General features: G+C 35.1%; 1 protein-coding gene across 1 annotated transcript in view; it reads left to right on the top strand.

Annotated features, from left to right (window-relative positions):
• METAP2 (methionyl aminopeptidase 2) overlaps window positions 1-24,787 on the top strand; it is a 30,807-nt gene extending 6,020 nt beyond the window's left edge. The window contains exons 3-11 of the mRNA XM_055585259.1: window positions 6,465-6,530; window positions 10,033-10,135; window positions 16,377-16,538; window positions 17,251-17,432; window positions 18,194-18,288; window positions 18,538-18,634; window positions 22,712-22,815; window positions 23,315-23,430; window positions 24,108-24,787. Of these exons, the coding sequence (XP_055441234.1) occupies window positions 6,465-6,530; window positions 10,033-10,135; window positions 16,377-16,538; window positions 17,251-17,432; window positions 18,194-18,288; window positions 18,538-18,634; window positions 22,712-22,815; window positions 23,315-23,430; window positions 24,108-24,360 (1,178 nt within the window). The 3' untranslated portion in view covers window positions 24,361-24,787. The remainder of the gene's footprint in view (window positions 1-6,464; window positions 6,531-10,032; window positions 10,136-16,376; window positions 16,539-17,250; window positions 17,433-18,193; window positions 18,289-18,537; window positions 18,635-22,711; window positions 22,816-23,314; window positions 23,431-24,107) is intronic.

Below are 24,787 nucleotides of genomic sequence, written 5' to 3'. Positions count from 1 at the left end.
TACATGTTTTTCTGGAATTCCTTTGCTTTTTCTATGATCCAACGGATGTTGGCAATTTGATTTCTGGTTCCTCTGCATTTTCTAATCCAGCTTGTACATCTAGAAGTTCTCGGTTCACATACTGCTGAAGCCTAGCTTGAAGGATTTTGAACATTACTTCACTAGCATGTGAAATGAGTGTAATTGTATTGTAGTTTGAACACTTTTTGGCATTGCCCTTCTTTGGGATTGAAATGAAAACTGACCATTTCCAGTCCTGTGGCCACTGCTGAGTTTTCCAAATTTGCTGGCATATTGAATGCAGCACTTTCACAGCATCATTTAGGATTTGAAATAGCTCAGCTGGAATTCCATCACCTCCACTAGCTTTGTTCGTAGTGATGCTACCTAAGACCCACTTGACTTTACACTCCAGGATGTATGGGTCTAGGTGAGTGGTGACAGCATTGTGGTTATCTGGGTCATTAAGATCTTTTTGTGCAGTTCTTCTGTGTATTTTTCCCACCTGTTCTTAATATCTTCTGCTTCTGTTAGGTCCATACCATTTCTGTCCTTTATTGTGTCTATCTCTGCATGAAATGTTCCTTTGGTATCTAATTTTCTTGAAGAGATCTCTAGTCTTTCCCATTCTATTGTTTTCCTTTTCATTGTTCTCTTAAGGTTTTCTTTTTTTCCTTGCTATTCTTTGGAACTTCTAAAACAAGGCTTTTAGGAAAGGATTTTTAAAGGCAGCATTAGGGGTGAGGGTTGCCATGTGTCTGATCAGCTGGTGGACATCTTCTGATCGGTTGGTTGTGCACTATCAGGGTGACTTTTTGGGAATCTCAGTTATCAGTTTTCTGGCTTCAGCTTATCTGGAGTCAGCCTACAGTCTGGTGGTCAGCATACAGCTAACTTTTCTGCCTGGTAGGGGGTTTAGTATCTGCAAACCGACTCAAGAATGTGGCTCAGTATTATCTATAGCCCTTGAGGAGAAACTAAAGGTCCTTTACTCTGCATGGCTAAACTGTTATGATTTTGTGTTGTTGGACTGTTTTCCTTTGTTTCTGGATTTTTCTCATGTCTCTAATTAAATTTGTTCTTTGGAACTCAGGTAAAGCCCAAGAGTTTAAAGCTGTTTTACCACCAAGAGGCAGGATCTGTCCCACAGAGTCCTGCTTGGTTTCAGACTCAATGAAAAGGAAAATAGTTAGATTTTTGTTTTCTTTAAGTAGACCTCTTGTTCATTCTGCCTTGGTTTATACTTCAGATTATGAACATATTTTGAACTCTTTTAACAACAATAATTGTAAATTCCAGGTTGCTGTTGACTCACTATGTGTAGAGTATCAGCTGCTTTGAAGATAATGCTTGTTTCATTGCACTTCTACAGAGTTATATGAATCTCTAGACATTGAAGGAGGAAACTTTGCTTTTCAGAATGGAAATCTTCAAAGTATTAAAGAAGATTTTAGGAATATTAGTATTTTTCTCCAGTTTGGTTCATCATATTCCTAATTCATTTTGATGATGAGGATCAGCCAATACCGTTTTAACTGTTGTGAGAAGTCTTTGAGTGGATGGAAAGCTAATAGTTCAGTATCTTTGTTCTTAAGGAAAATTGATCATTGTGGAGGACAAAACATAGAGGTGGTAAGGTATACTGGTGCGTGCAGTAAAAGTTACTGAAATTTGCAGGTGGAATTGTGAGCTGAATGCTGAAGGAAAGCTCCTTTGAAGGAATGGAACTTAAATAAAAGCCAAGCAAACAGGACCATTTTGGGGCAGGACAATGCTGAGAAAGTATTTAAAGTATAGTAAACAGTGCATACTGGCCTCATTTGAGGTGATTCATTGAGGGAGTCTTTGAGCAGTTCCTTTTTCCCATTTTTCATTTGTTCATTCTTTTTTCCTCCCAGTTTATAATTGGCATACAGTTCTGTGTATGTTTAAGGTATACAGCACAATGAGTTGACTTATGTACATCGTAAAATGATTACCACGTAAGCTTTGTGAATATCCCTCATTTAGATACAAAATAAAAGAAAAAAATTTTTTTTCTTGTGAGAACTCTTAGGATTTACTATTTTAAGAATTTTCATATATAACATAAAGCAATATCAATTATGTTAATCATGTACCTTAACATCTCTCGAAGACAGAGATTCACTCAGTTGTGTCTGACTCTTTGCAACCCCACAGAGCCTGCCAGGCTCTCTATCCATGGAATTCTCCAGGCAGGAATACTGGAGTTGGTTGCCATTTCCTTCTCCAGGGATCTTCCTGACCCAGGGATCAAACCTGGGTCTCCTGCATTGCAGGCAAGTTCTTTACCGTCTGAGCCACCGGGGAAGCCCTTGTAGTAATTTTATCTTCTAACTGGAAGTTGTACTTTTTGACCACCTTCATCTGCCCACCCCGTCTCTGGTAACCTCAAATCTGATGTCTCTTTCTATGAGTTTGAGCATTCTTAAAAGAAAAATGTTATGGAAAGATAATATAGTCTTCATGTACAAGCAGGGTTGTTAGAAATGAGGAAATAGAGGCATGGAGATCATTTTGGCGGCCAGTTGACAGTAGCCTCAGGCATGTGGTAATGAGAATGGAAAGGAAGGGTCCACTGGAACAGTGATCTAGGAAGCAAAATTCAGAGGATTTAGAGGCTTTCAGTCTGGATAGAGGGTTTTCCATGGGATCATGAAAGAGTCGACACAACTTAATGACTAAACAGCAACAAAATCTGGAGAGAAGGAGTGAGGACAAACTAGCAGACTCTAGGGGTCTAGGTTTCGAATTTGGGTGACAGGATGTTGGTACCATTGATTGAAATAGTGAGATAAAGAGGGAAAGTTGGATAAGAGATTAGAAGGGGGTGCTACAGGCCAAAAAGGTTACGCTGAGTTTAATTTTAGATTTGTTTATTTGCAAACGGGGGTATTGATGTGGAAAGTTAATCCTGTGGGTGTTTGGCGATGTGCTAACCCTGGTGGCTCAGACGATAAAAAATCTGCCTGCAGTGCAGGAGACTAGGGTTTGATCCCTGGGTCAGGAAGATCCGCTCCAGTATTCTTGGCTGGGAAACTCCATGGAGAGAGGAGCCTGGCAGGCTACAGTCTGTGGGGTCTCAAAGAGTCTGACACAACTGAGCACCACACCCAACATATAGACCATATCCATTTAACATTTCATCCCCACAAAAAATGTTCCCTTTGCCCTTTTGTACTCAGTTCTCTTGCTCTATTTGCTGACTTCTGGTAACTTTTGATATATTTTCTTCTGGTAACGTTAGATATATTTTCTGTTCCTATAGCTTTTTCTACAATACTGTATGAATGGAATTTTTATAGTATGCAGCTGTTTTGGTGTTTGGCTTGTTTCACTTAGCATAATATTTTTGAGAGTTATCCAGTTGCATATGTATCAGTAGTTTATTACTTTTTATTGCTCAGGAAATATTCCAAATTTGTTTGTCCATTTACTAGTTAATGACTATTTGGATTGTTTCCAGATTTTGTCTCTTATGGATAAAGTTACTGTGATCATTTGCATATGTGTAGGCTTATGTTTTCATTTCTTCTGAGTAAATACCTAAGAGTATAGTTGCTGGTAATGTGGTAAGTGTATGTTTAACCTCATAAGAAACTTATCAAGCTGTTTTGCATTCCTGTCAGGAGTGTTTGAAAGTTCCGGTCCCTTTGTATCCTCATAAGCGCTGGTACTATTTAATTTTAGCCCAGTAGGTGTATAGTGGTATGTCATCTTTTCATATCTTTATGTCTTTCATTTATCTTTGAAGCGTATGTTCAGTACCATTTGTCTATTTTTCATTTGGGTTATTTGTTGTCTTACTGAGGTGTAAGTAGTTCTTTGTGCAAGTTCTTCATCAGTTCTTCATCAAGCAAAACAGCTTGATAAGTTTCTTATGAGGTTAAACATATTTTATAGCTCTTTTCCCCCATGCTTGTATTGTTTGTAGCAGAAAAGATTTTAATTTTGATGAAGTCCAGTTTATCAACTTTTTTCCTTTCTGGGTCATATTTTTTGGGTCCTGTCCAAAATTTAAATAATTGATGTCTTTAAAGTCATGAAGATTTTTCTCTTGTATTCTTTTCAGTAAGTTTTATTTGTGTCAAAAATGTTAAAAGGAAGAACTGCTTTATATATATAATAAATGTTTTATATGCTTTGGTCTATGTCCATTTAGAATTAATTTTTATATATAGTGCAAGTTGTAAGGATTGAGTTTTTTTTTTTTTTTTTGGGCATATAGATGTCCAGTTGTCATATCAAGTATTAATTGATTTGGGCATAGTACTAATGCAGAAAAGAATGGTCTCTGTCTGTTTAGAGTATCCTGAGATGCTCTGAAAGACAGACATGTAAAAATAAAAATTGTAGCATGGCATGATAGGCGAAAGTATGAGCATATGGTATTAAAATTTAGATCCTGGCTCTACCATCATTCTAGCACAAGTGGCCATTTTTCTGTGTTGAATAGCCACCTTGGACGTTGGATAAAATAATTAACCTTAGAAGGATGATCAAGTATCTGAGGAGGAGCTTCATCTTACCCATTTTAAAGATGAAGATACCATGGTGGTGGAGGCTAATTAACTTGCTCAAGGTCACAGCACTGGTAGGATTTTGAATGTGTTTAAAACTGGTTATACATCATGAAGCATGTGTTTCAGGTTCTGTCTAAGGTAAATTGCAGTGTGCTATGTTGAATATTTGTCCAGAACAAAGACTGTCTTATTTACTATTCTGTCCCTGTTGCCTGTCACTGAAGAACTCAGCAAACATTTATTGGATGAATGAAGAAGGCTGCTGTTAAAACTATAAAGCACAATATGCGAATTAGATTATATGACACACGAGGATGTTGAAAGTTGTGTTTTCCAAAATTTTTAGTGTTGTTTTTGTTAAAGCTTTGACTTGAGAAACCACTAATGAGTAAATCAGTAGTATTTGTTTTCTCTGTTGTGTTTCTGTTGCTATTATAAGATGGAATATAAGAAATGTAATTTTGTTGGTCAAAAATTGTCAGACAGTTGTAGTTTCCTATCACTCAGCCCATTAAGGCCTTAGATTATGTTACCTCCCTCTTTGCTAAGCTGCTGTTTCCTATTTCTCAATTGGGTGAAAATAAATATAAGCAGGATAAACTAAACACTCATTTTGAATAGATTGAATATTTATCACATGCTTGGCACTGTGCTTAATGGTGTCTAATCCTTAAGGAGCTCACAGACAAGTAGAGGTCAGTATAAATCAGTGATTGAGTGATAATTAGAATATATAGTTAGTGTGGTAAGATTTCTTTTATGGCTTGTATCAGTCTAGCAGTAAAAAGGGAGCACTTTGAACAGAAAATGTAAGCACTCATTTGACATTTTTTGGTGAGCGTGGATTTTACTAAAATTATTAATGTTAAATAGCCATGAGTTACTACCACTAGGTGAAACATTTAAAAAATACTATATGCTAGGCATACTATTAAACTATCAACTTCTAATTATCGGGAACAGTGTCCCATTCATCCTTTTTTCATAGTTATGTTATTTGTGGGTAGAATAGCATACTTCAGAAATGGTTGTTAAAATGTATTGAGCAGCATTTTTATAAATTCAGACACTTAGGTCTGTTTTTGATACCTTTATTTAAAATACTTTAACCCCCTATTTAATCTTGGTCATAATTCTTTATTTTTTTCTCTGAGTTTATAGGCATTGGGTTGCATAGAAAGTTGTCATAAAAACTGACAAGCAGATTGTGTCTATTTTGGATAGTCTTTTGCCAACTGTTTTTGGAAATAGTTCTCAGTTTTGGTCATCAGGTTCTTTTGAGAATCTGAGAACTATGAACCTAGGAAAAGTAAGATTTTTTTTTTTATACAATTTGATGCATAAAGAGAACTCTTTCTCTGATAACAACTAGGTAGGAAAAGGTGTTTTAAAATACGAGACCCCAATTACCTCTCACTGGATTAGGAATCAAGTGATAGTCTTGGTCCAGTTCTACTATTTACTTATTAGGATTATCTCGGGCATGTCCCTTAAACATTTCTTGTTCAAGATTGTTTTGAGAGTCACATGAGGTTGTGAAATACAAGTGTTTAACTGCAAAGCATATATCAACTTGTGACTAGTATCCTTTCAGATGAAGTCATATAGTCATTATTATACTAGTATTTAAGTAACACTAGTTATTTTTCTTAGCTTTAAAAAAATGTTATTTAATACATTGTTTATTCTTAAAATATCTTATTCAACAATTCTTGTATTTAGAATAAATCAAAGTAAAGTTTATTAGTGCCTTTGATTGCACAAGTCAAATTCTGATACTTGAAGCTAACAATATACAAAATTCTAAGAGTATTGGGTCAGCTTTGTCATACGCTATTTAAGATGCACTCTGTGTACTTGTGTGCTTGTTTTGTCGCTCTGCTTATGAGGTTTAAATGAATTTGACATGTCTTCTCTTAGATGGAGATGGTGACGGAGATGGAGCAACTGGAAAGAAGAAGAAAAAGAAGAAGAAGAAGAGAGGACGTTAGTGTCTTTAGTTGATTCTACTTGCCAAATTACAAGTGGTTATTAATCAGCAGGCTTGAAGAGTAGGTTTGAGGTTGCTTAAGATCCTGGTATATGTTAGGGAAATAAATGATGGCCTAATAGAATTTAGTGAAACTTACTAGTATTTGGCAAGTAGTTTTTGCAGTCTTATTATTTTATTTTCTTCAGTTGTTATTTAGTCAAAGGATATTAATAATAAGTTTGTTGCATTTTACTGCAAGTTAGGGATGAATTCATAAAAAACTTTATAATTTAAAATTTGAATAATTCAGATAATTTTGTCAGTGATGACTTAAATAATGCCACCATGTGGTAATAGAATAAACAGTTTGCAGTTCACCTACCAGTTTTGATATTAAAGAGATTCTTGACATATTTAATGAGGAATCCCATTATTTAAAATTTGTGAATATGGTGAATTTTTATTAGTAATATTTGTATTGTGCTATTTCAGATTCACTTAAAATATAATCCTACTTGTATTTTGTTTCTATAAATAATACAGCCAAACATCTTAAGGGACCTGAAACTCTTAGGGAGAATAAAGGGTGACTGTGTGTGGTATTGGGGAACAAAGATTGGGTTGGGAATCAGAATGAGTTCTAATCTTGGATGCCCTTTGGCATCCGGGACCATTGATTGGCTAAATCTTCAGGATAAAATTTTATGAATGAGAAATTGAGGGTTTGACTTTCATTTTTATCTCTGTGTTGAAAATACTCAAATTATTTTTTTTTAAAAGCTGTTAGCTCTGCTAGATATTTCCCTGATACATCTCAGGGGTAGATGGGATTGCTTTCTTTCTTGTCAGGCATCTATTCTGGTTAGATCCTTCTACTCAGGACATCATTTCTGCCTCTAGCATAATCTGTATTTAATGAGCATAGGTTACTTGCTTTCTAGGAATCTCTAGGAATTAGAATGTCATATTCCTTCCATTCAAAAATTGTTCATAGAGTGCTTTTAAGACATAATGTTACCTGAAAATGGCTTGAGAGAGATCAATTTCTCCAGATACTCTAAAATTGCTTCCTAATGAAGGTAGATAAGCAGGGAGGAGTGTTAAGAGGCTGCTTTGTATTTGCCCTTGGTAGACTCTTCCACTGAGGGCATTTTAGTATGATACCATCAGTGTTTATTGTGCCTCCTCTAAGGAGGTTGTTGAACTTGCTTGCTGTTCATTATATTTCTTTATGAGCACTCTTGAAAGACCTCTCTTTGTCTGATCTTAGTATCAAGAATAATTGTGCTTTTCCTGAGTAGTTAATGTGTTTTGTTGCAAAAATATGAACTATGCAAATAATCTAAACCCCCCCGCCCCTTTTTGTTTTTTATTGACTGCTAGAGGATTTAGGGCCAAAGCTAGTTTTGTATTGGCCTTATTTCAGGTTCTATTTTAGGTTCTCTCTGTGTTTTGATTTGTTGCTTTCTAATTTGCTTTGAGTATGTCTTGTTTGTGTCATAAATCACTTCTGAAATAATCCAAATAATATAATCAGGAGCAGTTTACTGCCTTCATGTTCCTCATCTATAAAGTGAGAGAATTGTGATAGTTAATAATTAAGTGCAGTACAGATACTTAAAATTGTTCATAGTTTTAGATAATAACTTGGACATAGTAGATTATAATTTTCAAAGGTTATCCAAGATTTCATCTAGTTCTTTGTTTTGTAGATGAGGAAACTGAGGCTTACTTAGCACATTTAGCCATTTGTCCAAGTCACAGCTAATAAGTGGTAAAGGTTAGGCTTCAACTTACTTTGATTACAAATTCTTTGCTTTTTCTCTGATGATCTCTGAGTCCTTTATCTTGTCTTAGTAATTTGTGGACAATATAAAAGACATCTTTATTAGATTTGTAGATGAAATAAATTTCAGGATTATGAGATAATCCTTTGATTGACAAAAAAACAAGATTTCAAAAGAAAACTGAATTAATAACAATCTGAAATTTAAATAGACATATATAAAATTAGTATAAGGTGTTAGTTAGGATCCTAAGGATTTTGGATGCTTGTACAATGTGAAGGAAAATGCTAGGAATCCAGACCTTTCAGTAGCAGCAGGATTTTTAGAATCAACAGTGTAGTCTTATACTGATTATACCTTATTTGAACTATTAGTAGAAGTAAAATCTAGTACCAGATTAAACACTGAGAAGGCTGGTGAGTATGAGTGCAAGTATTAAGAACCATATCCCTTAAAGTGCCTTCTCGTCATAGAGAGGAAGGAAGCAGTAGAAAAGAAGAGTGAAGTAGAGCTAACAGATGAAAGTAATGGGGATATTACTTTATAGCAGCTACAGTTCTCCCAGAATGAATGGATTTTAGCTAGGGAGATAATGACTGCCTTCATTGTCAGACATGTAGTACCATCTGTCAGGGATGTTAGAGGATTCCTGGATTTGAATGTGAAGCTTAATTAGGTGACATCTAAGGTCATTTTTATTTCAAAATTCTAAATGTTCCCTCTTAGGAGGAACCTAAAATGGTGTTTCTCAAGTTTACTTGCCCATAGAACAATTCTAAACATTACTCAAAAAGAGGAAAATAGTGTTCGTGAAATACTGAGTATTCCATTAAAAGAAGGAACCAAAAAGTGGTTCTGTAGATAAATGATTTGGCTCAATTGTCATAAAATATGTGTTAAAATTTCAGATTAAAAACCTGTAACATAAGACAGGTTATAATCAAAAGATAACCACAACTTGGTAGTTGGTAAATGCTGCAGGTATACATTGAAAGCCATGTATTATTGTATAAATTACGTAACTTTCTGACATTCCTTGGATACAGCATTGTTCTTCATAGAGTAAGAAGTATATAACTAGGTCTTATGCAGACTTTTAGAAGACACATCTCTAAACATTTTTAAAAAGCATTTTGAAACAGTGTTGTCTTGGAATATAGTTTGGGAAATAATGTATCCTTAAAAAATACGCTAAGTACTGAAACTTTCCAAGTATTTGGAAATTTGTATGTGGTTCCTAAAGTCTTTTAGCACTGAGAATGTATATTCTTTAACTTTTACATGTAATATACCCTTCTAAGAATTTTTTTTACCAGTTTTATTAATACATAATGGCTTTATATTTTATTTTATTGCTGTAGGATTTCTTTCTTATTTTCTTGTCGCTTCTTTGATTTTTATTTGTGAAGGCTGCTTCTATATGCTATTCCATTTCCAGTATAGTAAATGAAGACAAAAACATTAGAAGTGTTCTTTGTGCCAAAGCATATACTGTTTAAATACATAATGGAATTACGAGGAGTTGAATATTTTTATTCCCAAATAACTGTAAATAAGAGAAGGTGGCCACTGTGGTGAAATATCTTCTGTTTTTGACTGTAAAAGTGATAACAAGGAGGTTCTTTAGTCAGGACATGTAATACCAATTAGGAACTGAGAAAAACTGTAATGATAACTGCTTAATTTTGTTTTTAACTACAGAAGTTAATGCTTTATTTGTATCTCACAGCAAAAGTTCAAACAGACCCTCCCTCAGTTCCAATATGTGACCTGTATCCTAATGGTGTATTTCCCAAAGGACAAGAATGCGAATACCCACCCACACAAGATGGGTAAGGATCACAAAGTAACTTCCAGTATGACGTTCAAAAATTGTAGCTTAGCAGATTTAATTTTTCTTGGAACTTTGCTCTACTATCTAAATAAAAAAACTTATGAATTTGTTTCAGAGAAAATACAGTAGAAGCCCTCTTATCCAAAATGATTGGGACCAGTAGTTGGTAAATCGTTACTGATAAATCAGAGTTAACTTAAAACAAGAATTTGTTTTTCATCATTGTTGATCCTTAAGTGTAGATTGCATTGGACTCCACTTTTTTTTTCCTGTGAGCTATATCCATAATGCACTGAGTCCATTTCATTTTGAATTTCTGTGAACAGCAAGAATTAAGTAATCTGAGGGCTGATGGCTATATCTTGACATCTTTTTTCTGAAATCATTTCCATTTGACAGAAGTATTTTTTGAAAACTTCTCTGAGTAGTCAATTTAGTTTTCATAGAAACAATTCTTTTTAGTAATGTATAATTAAATTATGTCATTGCAGTAACAAGTACAGATGATTTATACTGGTTTGGGCACAGATCACTTGATTTTTGGAAGTGTTCTCAAAGAGTAAATTTTTTCTGGTTAGCAGACTAGTTAAGGGTCTGGATGCTGGGACCAGACTATCTACATTTGAATCCCAGTTCTAACACTTATTAGCTTTGTGACTTGGGCAAGTAATTTATCATGTTGTGCTTTCATATCCTAATCCATAACATGGGCACTTCATAGCGTTGTTGAGAGGAATAATATTTAGTGTATTTATTTAGTAGAGTGATAGACATATAGTAAGCATTAAGTAAGTGTTAGCTACTGTTATTCAGAATAGGAACCCAGTCACTAATATTCAGAATATAGTGGGCATTGGTCCATATAATTTATAGGAATAATCAGGAGCATTGGTTAATCCAGTGGTTGCAATAGTTGGTTAAGAAAGCTTCTACTGTCCCATTGTTTCCTTGACCTATATAAAGACATCATTGTTTTTCGTTAAAGTTAGAAAGGAACATGATGTTATGTTTTATGGCATGGGCATTTTTTCTTTGAATTTGAATACATCAGTCACTGTCCCTATCTTAAGCATTTTAGAATGTCATAAACATGGAGTTTTGTATTAATTACCTAAATTTTCATGTTGCATACAATGTGATCACACTTATTTTTTAATATAATCTTTTTTATTTATTTATTTTTTTGCTTGCTTGTTTCCTCTTCCTTCCCTTTCTTCCAGACCCATGTAACCACCTAGCAGGTAGCCTTCCATATTTTTCTATGTTCATGTATGTGTACATCTCTTTCTACTTGTGTAAGGAGAGTGTTTTGGTCATTATTTGGTGTACAAAAGTAGAATTGTAGGTACACTTTTTTCTCTTCTGTGCTTTTCTCATCAGGGCTGCATCTTGGAAGTCCAAGTCAATCAAAATATTGATTATTAAGTTCTGTTATTCTTTTGAATGGCTGCATAATATTCTGTGGTGTGATCATATAGTGCTTTATTCCACCATTTTAATTGTTGAGCATTCACTTTGCCTCCAGGTTTTTGGGGTTTTTTTGCCATTATAAACCATTTGCAATAAGGCATGTACATATACTTATGCATATATATGTATGTATACATATATGTGTTTGGATAGACACATATATATCTCCATATATGCTGGCAGTTTTATTACGTGATAGCTCTTCAGGAGTGGAATTGCCAAATTAATATATTAATATTTTATGATTCCCACATTGCTAGTGATTTTGAGCGTCTTTTAATTATTGGTTTTATTCTTTTGCTCTTACGGAAATTTAAAGATTTTAAGTAACAGTATATATTCATATTTTGTACTTTTGTGTTCTTAGCAGTCTCTTATTTTCTCAAAACTATTTTTTTTGTCTTATTACATCTTGAATTGGTCTGGACTTTTTTGTCTAAGGTCGGGAGTGCTAATTTTATTTTGTTTTAAACGGGTAGTCAGTTGTGTTAGAGTTGTTTGTTTAGTAGTTTCGTTCTATTTAATTGAATGAGCACTTTTGCCATCTACTGCTCTCATGTAATGGAACTCTATTCTCTTGCATAATGGAACCAATTTCTGTATTATTTATTCTGTTCCACTCATCTCTTTGTCTATTTCTGTACTATTTATTTTGATAATTTGATGAGTGAATGTGCTTCTCTGCCATACAGCCCAACCAAACATAATTCTTATAGTTTTCTTAGGTACTTTTGGTCATATTTTTAGTTTTAACACACATATGCACAGAAAAATGCCCTTCTTACTGGAATCCCATCATAATTATGTATTTGTTTCAGAAAATTGACAGTTGTATTATAGTATCCAATGTCATTATATATTTTCCAACCCATTCTGATTTTTTTTTTTTAACGTACATCCTCTTTTTTTGTTACATTTGTTTGTAAAGGTTTTATTCTGTTAACTGATGTGAACGAGATATTTTTAATTCCATTTCTGTTTTCTAATTGCTGAAGGGCAAGAAAGCCATTGATTTCCTATACTTGTTAATACACTGTTAATAGGAAACTGGAAGTAATGTTTAATACAAGGAAAAAATTGAAATTTTGTATTTCTTAGAAACTACCCTTTCTTTTTTGCTGTCATTTTCTGATGCAAATTAAACATTGTGTAAGTAAAGTAGCTTCTGTTTTTCAAACAATACAGGAAGATATTATATATTATAATATCTCTTGGAGTAATATATGTACTATTTTTCTGAAGTATTTGAGAGTTGTACATTTTTGGGTGGGTTACTACATTTGGTAGATATTGTGTCCTTTTCATGGTTGTCACATATGCAGGCTCCTGATGTCAGTTTCTTTCACTTAGGTAAGATATTATTCAGTTTCTTTTGGTGTATCATTATTCTTTTACCTCTTGTAACTGGTAATTTTAGGGAAGTTACTTTGAGAATGTAAACATCTCATTCCTTAGGAACATCTTCCTTACATGTAGAAATTCGTGATTTTGGAAATCAGTTTTTACTAGGATGGTTGTTGCTCTTAAATTTTTTTTAACATTTTATGTGCATTTTCTGTGTTATTAAAATTTTTTGAAACCAACCACTAGAAAAATTACTGTGATGAACATCTTCGTATGTTAATGGAATCTGATTTTTCTCATTCTGGATCACTAGAAATGGAACAAAGAATTATTTGAAATTCTTGATTTATATTTCTAAATTCAGTAGGCAGTTTTTTGGGACATTTGTTAATTTTCCAAGCAATACATATTCATTGTCGTACAGTTAGGAAATATAGATAAGCAAAAAAGAAAATAAAAATTTCCATAAATCTGCCTGTGAATTAAAATCATTTTACTGTCTGCTATGAGTTTTACCTTATTTGATCATTTGGTTAATGTGGTTATAGCCAGCTGTCTCTTATTTAAAATTCTTTTTGCAGTTTCCAAGTAATCTGTAGGGTACTGTTAGAATATTCTTTTTTTTTAAACAATCTTAATTATTTTAATATCTGTTGATGATCCTTGCTTTGTCAGTTATTTTATGAGGACTTCAGAATGGTGAATATCTAATTCTGACATTCTTTCTACACTTATTTGTTGACATTATTCTAGAAGAAGAATTTTCCTTTACTAACTATAGTTAGGAACCAACTGTACTCTCTTCAGTGTAAACACGCCAAGCTGTTTGGCTTGTGGAATCTTAGTTCCCTGACCAGGGAATGAACCCAGGCCCTTGGCAGTGGAGAGCGGAGAGTTCTAAACACTGGCCTACCAGGGAATTTCCTCTTTTTCTCTTTAACTACCACTTTTCACAGGAAGGAGTTGATCTCAGCATGCATGCTTAATTTTTTCTGGGCTAACGACATGTGTTTTTTTTAAGATACGCATTTGTAAATGGTTTTGGTAAATGTGGCATGTAGTACCTTAAAATGCAAATAGTGGCTCAGATGGTAAAGAATCTGTCTGCAATGTGGGAGACCTGAGTTCAGTCCCTGGGTCAGGAAGATCCCCTGGAGAAGGGAATGGCAACCCACTCCAGTATTCTTGCTTGGAGGATCCCATGGATAGAGGAGCCTTTCAGATACCTTTGTGTCTTTTGATCTTCTATTTTTTCTGCTTTTAACAATCCAGTAATAAAAATGACAAAATATTTAAGACTCAGAAGTCAAAGAGGTGTGAAGAATTTACATATTCTATAAACATTTCCTGTAAAGATTGTCTTGCAAGCAACTGTTTTGATAGTTTTGTTTTGCAGACATAATTTTGTGAAAAAGCTTATGTCATCTGTCAGTTTAATTAATTCCTTTCTAAAATATTTGTTATGACTTAGAATGATTTTTTAATTTTATTTATAAGTTTTTGTTAAGTAAACTGAATGTCAAAAAATCAAATTTAAGAAAAGGGAGACTCCTTCATATTTTCTCTTTCACTTGGACCTTGAATTAAAATTATAGACTCTGACAGTAGGTTCTCTGATATCTCTAATGACTTTCATCTTGAACTCAAGACTTAGCAAAATAGTTTATTTGAATTCAGTTTTTGATCAATAGTTCTTTACTAACAGTGCAGAACATTACATAATCTTGTGAAGAATCCACTGCTTCAAGAGTCAGCCATGCAGCCTTCAGAAGTATAAGATAGTCTCGAGATCTGTTGACTTCCATATTGGGGATCTTATTGTATCATGTTCTAATTGTAAAATGTCAAATATCTTTTGAAATTTAATTAAACTTATGTTTTAACCTGGAAGAAATCACTTTGAAGAATCTTAACAGTTGGATTGAGAAGAAATTGGGAATTCATAATGACCAATTCTGTTTTCATTGCCCTGAATACATGATATCCATCAGTTCCCTGTGGATGTAGCCTTTTGTCTTACCACTCTAGAGTAAACATTAGCTCATACTTTTGCTTTCCATAAAATCTTTGGCTTTTGAAGCAAAAGATGCTTCAGCCTTTGCTGCCAGGTATGGCTGTAGCTGTATGTGCCAGAATTATCTGAAAATAAAGCCAGTACTCTTGTGCCTAAGAATGATTTATTCTTAGAACATTTGGGTTCCTGGTTTTCAGGGAAGAGATTTGGACTTGTGGGAGAGAAAAGGCTAGACTGATAAGTATGTAATGGGTTTAAAACTGACCTTAAACTGGTGGTACTGTAATATTTCAGTCTTCTGAAAATATCAGTAGATAGATCCAAAATGTATTTCCAAACAGTAAACAGCTAAAGAAGCCTCGGTGATTCTTAAATACTCCAGGTTTCACATAGGACAGCTCCTTTGGGCCTGTGTAGCAAATCAGAGGTAGTAGATGTTGGCACAGGTAGCTGCTACTGCAATAGGAAGTAATCCTAGCAAACTTGATGTTGACACACAGAAAAACTCATAGCATTCTGTCACTGTTTTAGCGGGCTGCAGTCTAAAGCAGTTGGGTAAACTCTTATAGAGACTCAGATTGAAAATATTTTAGGTCTTGAGTATTAATTCATTGCTGTTGAGCATGAAAGTAGCTATGGATGATATGTAAATAAATGGGCATAGCTGTGTCACAAAACGGTTTTATTTACAAAATAGGTGCCAGGCTGGATTTGCCTGCAGGCTGTAGTTTGCTGACCACTAACTTTGAGGCAAATAAAAATTATGTCTTGAAGGCATCACTCTTATACTAAGTATAATGTTTACTTCAGTGATCACTGACTTGTGAATTCTGTATTCAGTATTGGTTAAGAATCTGTGAAAACTATAAAAACAAAAGACTTTTATTTGAAAAGTTACTGTTTTTGAAATGTACTGCTTAAAAAGGGAGTCAGTAGATCGCTTCATTCCCAAATACTGAATATAAAAATCAGTTACCCTAGCAGTTTTAGAATATGAGCCATCTCCTTCGAGGAAGATGTTTTATATATATATATAAAGTTATAAAAATCCTACAAAAGCATATAATTTATGTTTTGAGGAAGGTATATGCAGATTGCCAAGTCAAGTCTTTGGGTTTAGTACATGCCCTGTTGGTGAAGTTAAATGCTAATATTTGGTTCACCTTTAAAATTTATATTACCTGGAGTGAAAGAATGACTTTTTTTCTAAGAGTCTTACAAAAGGTTTAACTTGCTTTGGCTTGGTTGTAACTGTGTGGGTACTTGTATTTCAGAAACTTTGCTGACTTTTAATAAAAATCTGAATATGTAATTTTTTGCCTGGAATATCTTAGTGTATTTTATCGCTCAGCTGTTATGCTTATTTTGCTGTTTCTTAAATAACTAATGCTATACTATGCATACTATAAAGGCGAACAGCTGCTTGGAGAACTACAAGTGAAGAAAAGAAAGCATTAGATCAAGCTAGTGAAGAGATTTGGAATGATTTTCGAGAAGCTGCAGAAGCACATCGACAAGTTAGAAAATATGTTATGAGCTGGATCAAGCCTGGGATGACAATGATAGAAATCTGGTAAAAGGAATATGTTTTTGTAAGAATGTGATAAAAAAGTTTTTTTAGCTCTAACTCTTCAGGTTTATGTTTGTCTTTAATTACTGCCTTGCCAAAGATCTTAAAGTGAAGGTTCTAGAAATACCTTGTGTAATCCTTATAGTGCTGATGTACTGAGGAAACCGTAGAGGGTGTTTGCGTCTCATCCACCCTGTTCTGTACTTGTGTTCTCATATGTACAAGTGCACACATCCCTGGCTCTTATTTTCTGTTTGGAAACCTGTTATTTTGCTAGCCAACAAGTGATGGTAAATTAAAATTCTGGGACACAAAACATTTATAATGCAATGAAGAAAGTGATTATTTCTCCAGTTTTCCCCTTGAGAAATAATTAGCTGTAGGGCAACTTAATTCTCTGATCTAAGAATTTTTAAAATTTCCAACATTGAGAAAAATGTAATCAGCCTTTAGTCTAAGTCAGGAGTCGTATTTCCTGATAAATTAAGTTGAAAGTGGATCATGTTTTTCTAGTGGATTAAATTCTCTATATTTTTTTAGAGATGAACTGTTTTCATAGTAGTTATTTAGTTGGAGAACTGTTACTTAGTTGCATCCAGAAGGTGCTCAGATCACTCCCAGAAAGTAAGAGTGTCAACTTTCTGAATTTGATGAGCTGTAAGGTACATCAAGGGTAAGAATGTAAAAGTAAAGAAGTTCCTTTCTCTTTTTTTAGTGAGAAGTTGGAAGACTGTTCACGAAAGTTAATAAAAGAGAATGGATTAAACGCAGGCCTGGCATTTCCTACTGGGTGTTCTCTGAATAACTGTGCTGCCCACTATACTCCCAATGCTGGTGACACAACAGTATTGCAGTATGATGACATCTGTAAGATAGACTTTGGAACACATATAAGTGGTGAGTTCTTAGAAATAGTTCCTTGGGTAGGGCTGTAGATATTGAACTCTGAACATTTTCCCTTTTTGATGGCTCACTTTTCAGTAGAGCTATTAATACGTTGAGGCAGTTTTGAGATTTATGTCAAAGCATCCTACTTAATGGAATTCAGTGAAAACTGTTGGGTAATTGAGGTTTGTTACCTATTATAGCAAGTATTGAAAAATAGAATCTTACATCTTCTTTCAGGTCGTTTCAGACTTTTTTATTCATATAACAGCAGTAAACATTTACTCAGAACCTTTGAGTTTACCAACCTTTGTACATAATTGTTAGTTTTTCTCAATTCTTTCCTACACCCTTGTTAGGTAAGTACCTTTTACTTTCACCTAACAAGTGAGAAAGCAAAGCTTAGGTGTAAACACTTGAGGTCTTCCTAAGCTGGAGAAGCTGGATTGGTGGTTAGTGTCCTGTGGACCTGTACATTTTCTCTGCCCACTTGTGCTACTTAGTTCTCCAGGCTTTCTCACTTTGATTTGTTTTTATTTTTGTATAACTGCCTGGTGAGTACTGAATTGGTCCTTTCTTGAAGTAACCCTGGAATTAATTTTGTCATTTTGAAACATTGATTATGAATGCTGTCTAGGGACTTGAAGTTCTGCTTTCATTAGAGCCCATCATTTTGTTTTTTTCTGTTAATTAGCGAGGTTAATTAATAATGTAGATGCTATAAAGTAGGTAATATGACTAACTGATACTTAAACACAAATTTTCTCTTTCAGGTAGGATTATCGATTGTGCTTTTACTGTCACTTTTAATCCCAAATATGATACATTATTAAAAGCTGTCAAAGATGCCACTAACACTGGAATAAAGGTATGTGAACTGTAAGCACCATCTCATTTAATATATTTTGAGCACTTTATAGCCTGTTTAAGGACTTCGGGTTATGTAAGACTGGTCTACCACCCTTAGGGTTTTAAGTGAGCTATTGTAGTACAGTGTATGGAAGGCTTTTATAGGTGAAGTTATTTCTGATTGTCCCTTATTTTAAGATATTAGAAAGTTAAGTTCCTGTAAAATTCTGTATCTTGAGTAACAGAGTATATGTGATTCTATTCTTAGTGTGCCGGAATTGATGTTCGTCTCTGTGATGTTGGTGAGGCTATCCAAGAAGTTATGGAATCCTATGAAGTTGAAATAGATGGGAAGACATATCAAGGTATGTTATCTAAAAATGCATCTTATTTTGAAATGTCTTAACTTGGCAGAAATAATTTTGCAAGATGGTGTTGAGTGCTTTCTTTGGGTCAGCTGCTGTATCTTTCTGTCTTGGAAATTGAGAATATAGAGAGGGGAAACAAGGGAAATGACCTGTTCATGGTAGGAGTTCTGTGGTAGCTAGTTGCTGGGAACTGTTAGTCTACTCTGGTTGCTGTTAAGACATAGAAGGATTTATCCCAGGGTGACCAGATGTAGGCTAGATTTTCTGTGACTAGTTACAAGGCTCAGGCAGAAGTAAGAGGCCGTTTCCATTGATGACTCCTCCCCTCTATTTTTGTGTTGAATTCAAAATTTAGAGACCAGTTAATTCCTTTTGTTAATCCCTTCCTTTAATGTTTATTCCCTTTGCTGCCTAGTCTTTCACAGCCATTGCCAATCTACACAATCCCGGAGTCATTGTGCGTTGTGGTGTTGTCAGTCTAGCCTTTCTCCACTTCCCAGGGTCTATCCAGCCACTTTCCAGCCACCATTCTCCTTCCTAATCTATGCTCATTGCTCTCGGTGTCTCTTAAAAACTTCCCTATGGAATATTTTCTACATTTCCTTTAAGCAAATCGCTACTCTTCCTTGTAATCTGAGGAAGCATGGAGACTCTCATGCTCCTTGCCCCTCAGGAAACTCATATCATTCAGTGTCCTTTGCATTCCCCTGCTGATACTTTTGGACTGGGGTGTCTCTCCCAACCGCCCAGTGTTTCTTTCCTGTAAGACTTGATGGTGCCTATCCTTGTTGCTCTTCTTGCAGATCCTTAAACCTATGAACATCTGTACAAATAACAAATTCTTTAAAAAGCTTTTTTAAAAAATTTTTATTAATTTTTACTTGTGTGTTTTTTTTTTTTTTTTTTGGTTGCAGTGAGTTTTCATTGCTGCCTGCAGGCTTTATTGTGGTATACGGGCTTCTCATTGTGGTGGCTTCTCTTGTTATGCAGCACAGGCTCTAGGCACGCAGGCTTCAGTATTTGTGACTCTCAGGCTTAACTGCTCCATGGCATGTGGAATCTTCCTGGCCCAGGGATAGAACCCGTGTCCCTTGCATTGGCAGGAGGATTCTTATCCACTGCACCACCAGGGAGGTCCCACATAAAAAATTCTTAAGGCTTCTCACACATGGATGGGAGGTGTTAATAGCTAATGAAGAAAACTTGCTTTGGAGTTAGGCAAGTCTATCTTGGAGCTTAGATAACTTCTTTTTATTTTTTGGTTTAAAAATTTTTTAATGTATTTATTTTTAATTGAGAGATTAATTGCTTTACAGTATTGTGTACCAAACATCAACATGAATCAGCCATAGGTTTACCCATTTCCGCTCCTACTTGAACATCCCTCCTACCCTCCTCACCCTACCCTTCTAGGTTGTTATCTAGCCCTGGTTTGAGTTCCCTGACTCATACAGCAAATTCCCACTGGTTGTCTGTTTTACATATGGTAATATATGTTTCTGTGTTACTCTCTTCATCCATCTCGCCCTCTCCTTCCTCCCCTCCGCAGCTGTGTCCATAAGTGTTCTCTATGTCTGTGTCTCCATTGCTGCTCTGCAGTTAGGCTCATTAGTACCATCTTTAGATAACATCTATAACTTTGACTATAATAGGATTCATGATATCATGTTTTTTGTTTTGTTTTTGAGAAATGTAAATTTTACGACATGCCTGGAATTTATTAGTATTCAAAAAATAGTTGTTGTTTCCCACCCCCAGTTTTGAGATTGGTCCCGCAACAAATAATACTCAAGTTTCTCTCAGATTATCTTTCCCTTCCATTTTCTCCTTATTTTACAACCTTGGTTGGAATGTGGTCTGCCTTTCAAGGCACAGTAGGTGACAGACAGTTTGACTTAAGGTTTAGTCACCATATAACAGTTTCTAGCGTGAAATGTTGAAATCTTTAGTATCTACATTCTTACCTCTTCCACTAAGCCAGTGCAGCATTTTAGGTTCTATTCTTTCAGCATCTGCCTTTTTTTTTTTTGTCAGTTACTGTATTGATCAGGGTTCTTAGTTGCTGCTGCTGCTGCTGCTAAGTTGCTTCAGTCATGTCCGACTCTGTTCGACCCCATAGATGGCAGCCCACCAGGCTCCCCCGTCACTGGAACTCTGCAGGCAAGAACACTGGAGTGGGTTGCCATTTCCTTCTCCAATGCATGAAAGTGAAAAGTGAAAGTGAAGTTGCTCAGTCTTTTCTGACTCTTAGCAACCCCATGGACTGTAGCCTACCAGGCTCCTCCATCCATGGGATTTTCCAGGCAAGAGTACTAGAGTGGGGTACCACTGCCTTCTCTGGTTCTTAGTTGAGGGTAGCAGAATTCATTTTTACTAATTTAAGCACAAAGAGTATAGACAGATCATGACATTTAGAACATGAAGAAATGGACTACAGGCTGAACTTTAAGAAGCAATTTCCCTAAACCACGTAACAGAACCAGGCTAGGCCATCAAGGGAGTGGAAACTATAGAATTAGAAAATAACCGTGATAGCTGTTGGTTCCAGAATCAGCCTGCCACTGTCCACAGCCTGTATACCTTGAGCCCTGCTTCTTCTATGTAACTTGGTTATATGTGTTAGGTTGGGATAGCTAAGAAATGTTTTTAAATGTGTTTTTGGTTGGTCTAGGGGATCAGTTTGTTTGGTCTTAGAGGAATAGTAATGCTGAATTTTAAAGCAAATTTAGCTTGTCATTTTTATAAGAAGGAAGACTTTTTTAAAAAGCTAACTGAGAGTCTTATTTTTCTGCACCACCCCTAAATTTGTAATATGCTTATCATTGCTAAAGATTTGGGGGGAAAATAACAAACCCTTGCTACCTAATTCTGCCCTAGAAGAAAGGTAACTCACACTGGATTCTGTAGAGAATTCTAATACTGTAGAACTAGATTTTTTTTTTTTTTAAGTTTCTGTTGGGGAATATAACAAAAACTGAAAATACACACAACTTAAAAACTTGAATTAAACAATTGTAAAAGTTCTTTTACCTCACCCCTTGAGAAATAGAATATTGCCAGCATTACAGAAGCCCCCCAGCTTTATATACCCCTTCTCGGTTACATAAGGCTTCTTCAAATAAGCCATTGTCTAAAGATTTGCATTTTCTTTTATCTTTACCTAATTAATGCATCCCTAAACATTTAGTATATTATGCGTAATTTTGAATTGTATGTGTATGTGTATATGTGTAGGATTGCACCATATCTATATAATTGTGCCTTTTGCTCATTTGGTTGTATCTCAGGTCAGTATATCCCTAGCTTTTCATTTTTATTGTTGAATAAGTGTCCCACTGTATAAAAATACTCACAGTTTGTTTATTCTGTCATTGATTCTAGGACTTTCGGGTTGTGTCGATTTTCTTTTTTACCACTTGAAATGTTGATGCAATAATAAAATTTAGGGTTTCTTAATACTGTTTTTTTGACACAATCCTCCTTTTCAAATTACCTTTTGGTTCATAACCATAATAATACATATTTTTCTTGTTTGTAATGCTTATATACATGATATTGTATGCCTAGATGGACCGTTGATGGTCCATAGATAGACCCCCATTATGTCCTTATCACATAATTTATTCTTTTTCCATTATTTTCCCTACTCCTGGTTTTTAATCTGTAACATTGCAATAAATAACTTTATAACCCTCTAGTTTTCCAGTTTGTATTTAACTATCTTAATGTGGGGTTGGGGTTTCCTGGTAGCTCAGCTGGTAAAGAATCCACCTGCAACGCAGGAGACCCAGGTTTGATCCCTGGGTTGGGAAGATCCCCTGGAGAAGGATATGGCAACCCACTCCCAGTATTCTTGCTTGGGAAATCCCATGGACAGAGGAGCCTGGTAGGCTACAGTTGATGGGGTCACAAGAGTTGGACACAACTTAGCGACTAAACCACCAGACCACTAATGTGGGGTTATTTAGTAGCACCAAACCTGATTTTTAAGTAAATGCTTGAACTCTGTACCAAAGGCCAAGAGATCTGTTTGTGCCTTGAAACCCTGAATACATTTTTTTTCTATTATGCCAGTGAAACCAATCCGTAATCTAAATGGACATTCAATTGGGCCATATAGAATACATGCTGGGAAAACAGTGCCCATTGTGAAAGGAGGAGAGGCAACAAGAATGGAGGTATGTATGCCATTAGCACTATTCTTCTGTCAAGCATTTTGACTTTTTTTTTTCTGAACTATGAAGCTAGTAGTAGTTGAGTATATAGCATGTTGAGCAAAATTAACTTGCCACTCATACTAACCCCAGCAGGAATTGGGCTGTGTGAGTATGCAGGTTGTGTCTGGTCACACTGGAGCTCAATTGGCTGTGCAAGTGAGGCATGTCAGAGGTTTAGTCTATACTTATTTATTGAGCATCTTGTTGGTGCCAGTCTCTTTAGTAGGCACTGAGATGTATAATAGTAGTGAGCAAAATTTCCTGCTCATGTAAAGTCTACATTCTAATAGACGACACAGAGATCAAAAGTGCTAAGGAGGTAAATCAGGAAAAGGAAAATAAGGACTGCCAGGTGTGTGATTTCTTACATTAAATGGGGAATACCTCAGCCTGAAGTTAAGATGGGAATTTTAATTCATTCTCAACTTTTCTTTGTTTCCCTTTACTCATATATTTTTAGGAAGGAGAAGTATATGCCATTGAAACCTTTGGTAGCACAGGAAAAGGTGTGGTTCATGATGATATGGAATGTTCACATTACATGAAAAATTTTGATGTTGGACATGTGCCAATAAGGTGAGAGGCTATTCTTTTTATAAGATTGATGAGTTTCTCTTCCCAGTTAACAGCATTTTAAAATGTGTGACAGACATCCACAGTGGTACATTCATAAATGCACATTTCTATAGCCTAACAATAAGGTCTGTAAATTTCTATAATTCAGCAAAAAAAAGAAGCCCTATTAGAAATGTTAACTGAGATGAAATGATCTTAAGTATTCTCTTCATATCCTGTTTCCAGTAATTGTAATAATTACAGATTATTATTTTGCTGGCATTCCTAGGTTTTTGTTACTATTTTTCCCATTGGTAAACTTTGTATTTTTATTTACTTTTTTAAAAACTTTTTGGATATGATTGAAGCATCTTTATGATCAGATCTTTTTCAGTTTGATGCTGAAATTCCCCCCGAAAGGGGAATTCCCACCTTAATATTATTGATAAGTTTGTACTTGAAATTTAACACTGCATGCCTAGACATATAAATATAAGATAACCTTCATCTGGTCTCCTCTCCATCTGCCATCTGTAATTGAGTATTCTACAGTCTGGTTTTTGGAAGTTGAAAGAGGCAGCAAAGAGAGTTTTTTGAACTTTAATTACTAAGTAAAGTCATAGTTTTGAGTTTTCCTTAATGGAAGAAATGAGTTGGTAACTTTTTAGCCAACTATTAATCTTTCACTTTTCTCTTAGGCTTCCAAGAACAAAACACTTGTTAAATGTCATCAATGAAAACTTTGGCACTCTTGCCTTCTGCCGCAGATGGCTGGATCGTTTGGGAGAAAGTAAATACTTGATGGCTCTGAAGAATCTGTGTGACTTGGGCATTGTAGACCCATATCCACCATTATGTGACATTAAAGGATCATATACAGCACAGTTTGAACATACCATACTTTTGCGTCCAACATGTAAAGAAGTTGTCAGCCGAGGAGACGACTATTAAACTTAGTCCAAAGCCACCGCAACACCTTTTATTTTCTAAGCTTTGTTGGAATACATTATACCAGATTTAATTTGCAACATGTTGTCTTAACAGTGGACTTATGTAATACTTTTATCCATGTTTAAAAAGGAAGGAATTTGATGCGAGGCAAACCATTTAATGCCATTAACCAAGGAAAAAGCTTCCAGGACTTTGAAATGTTAACCATTTTCTGTCTGTAAAACTCCAAATAGTTAGGAATGACTTACACATTTTGTTTCAAACACCTAAGCGATGCTTTTCAGATATTTATATTGCCATATTCTTAATTGAATGCTTTGAATGACTACATCCAGTTCTGCGCCTATATACCCTCTGGTATTGCTTTTTAACCTTCCTGGAATCCATTTTCTAAAAAATAAAGACATTTTCAGATCTGAGAGCTATA

The sequence above is a fragment of the Bubalus kerabau genome, chromosome 1 (assembly GCF_029407905.1).
Source record: "Bubalus kerabau isolate K-KA32 ecotype Philippines breed swamp buffalo chromosome 1, PCC_UOA_SB_1v2, whole genome shotgun sequence".
Lineage (NCBI taxonomy): Eukaryota > Metazoa > Chordata > Mammalia > Artiodactyla > Bovidae > Bubalus > Bubalus kerabau.
Note: the sequence above shows the minus strand (reverse complement) of the source record. Positions and strands in the feature narration are given on the sequence as shown.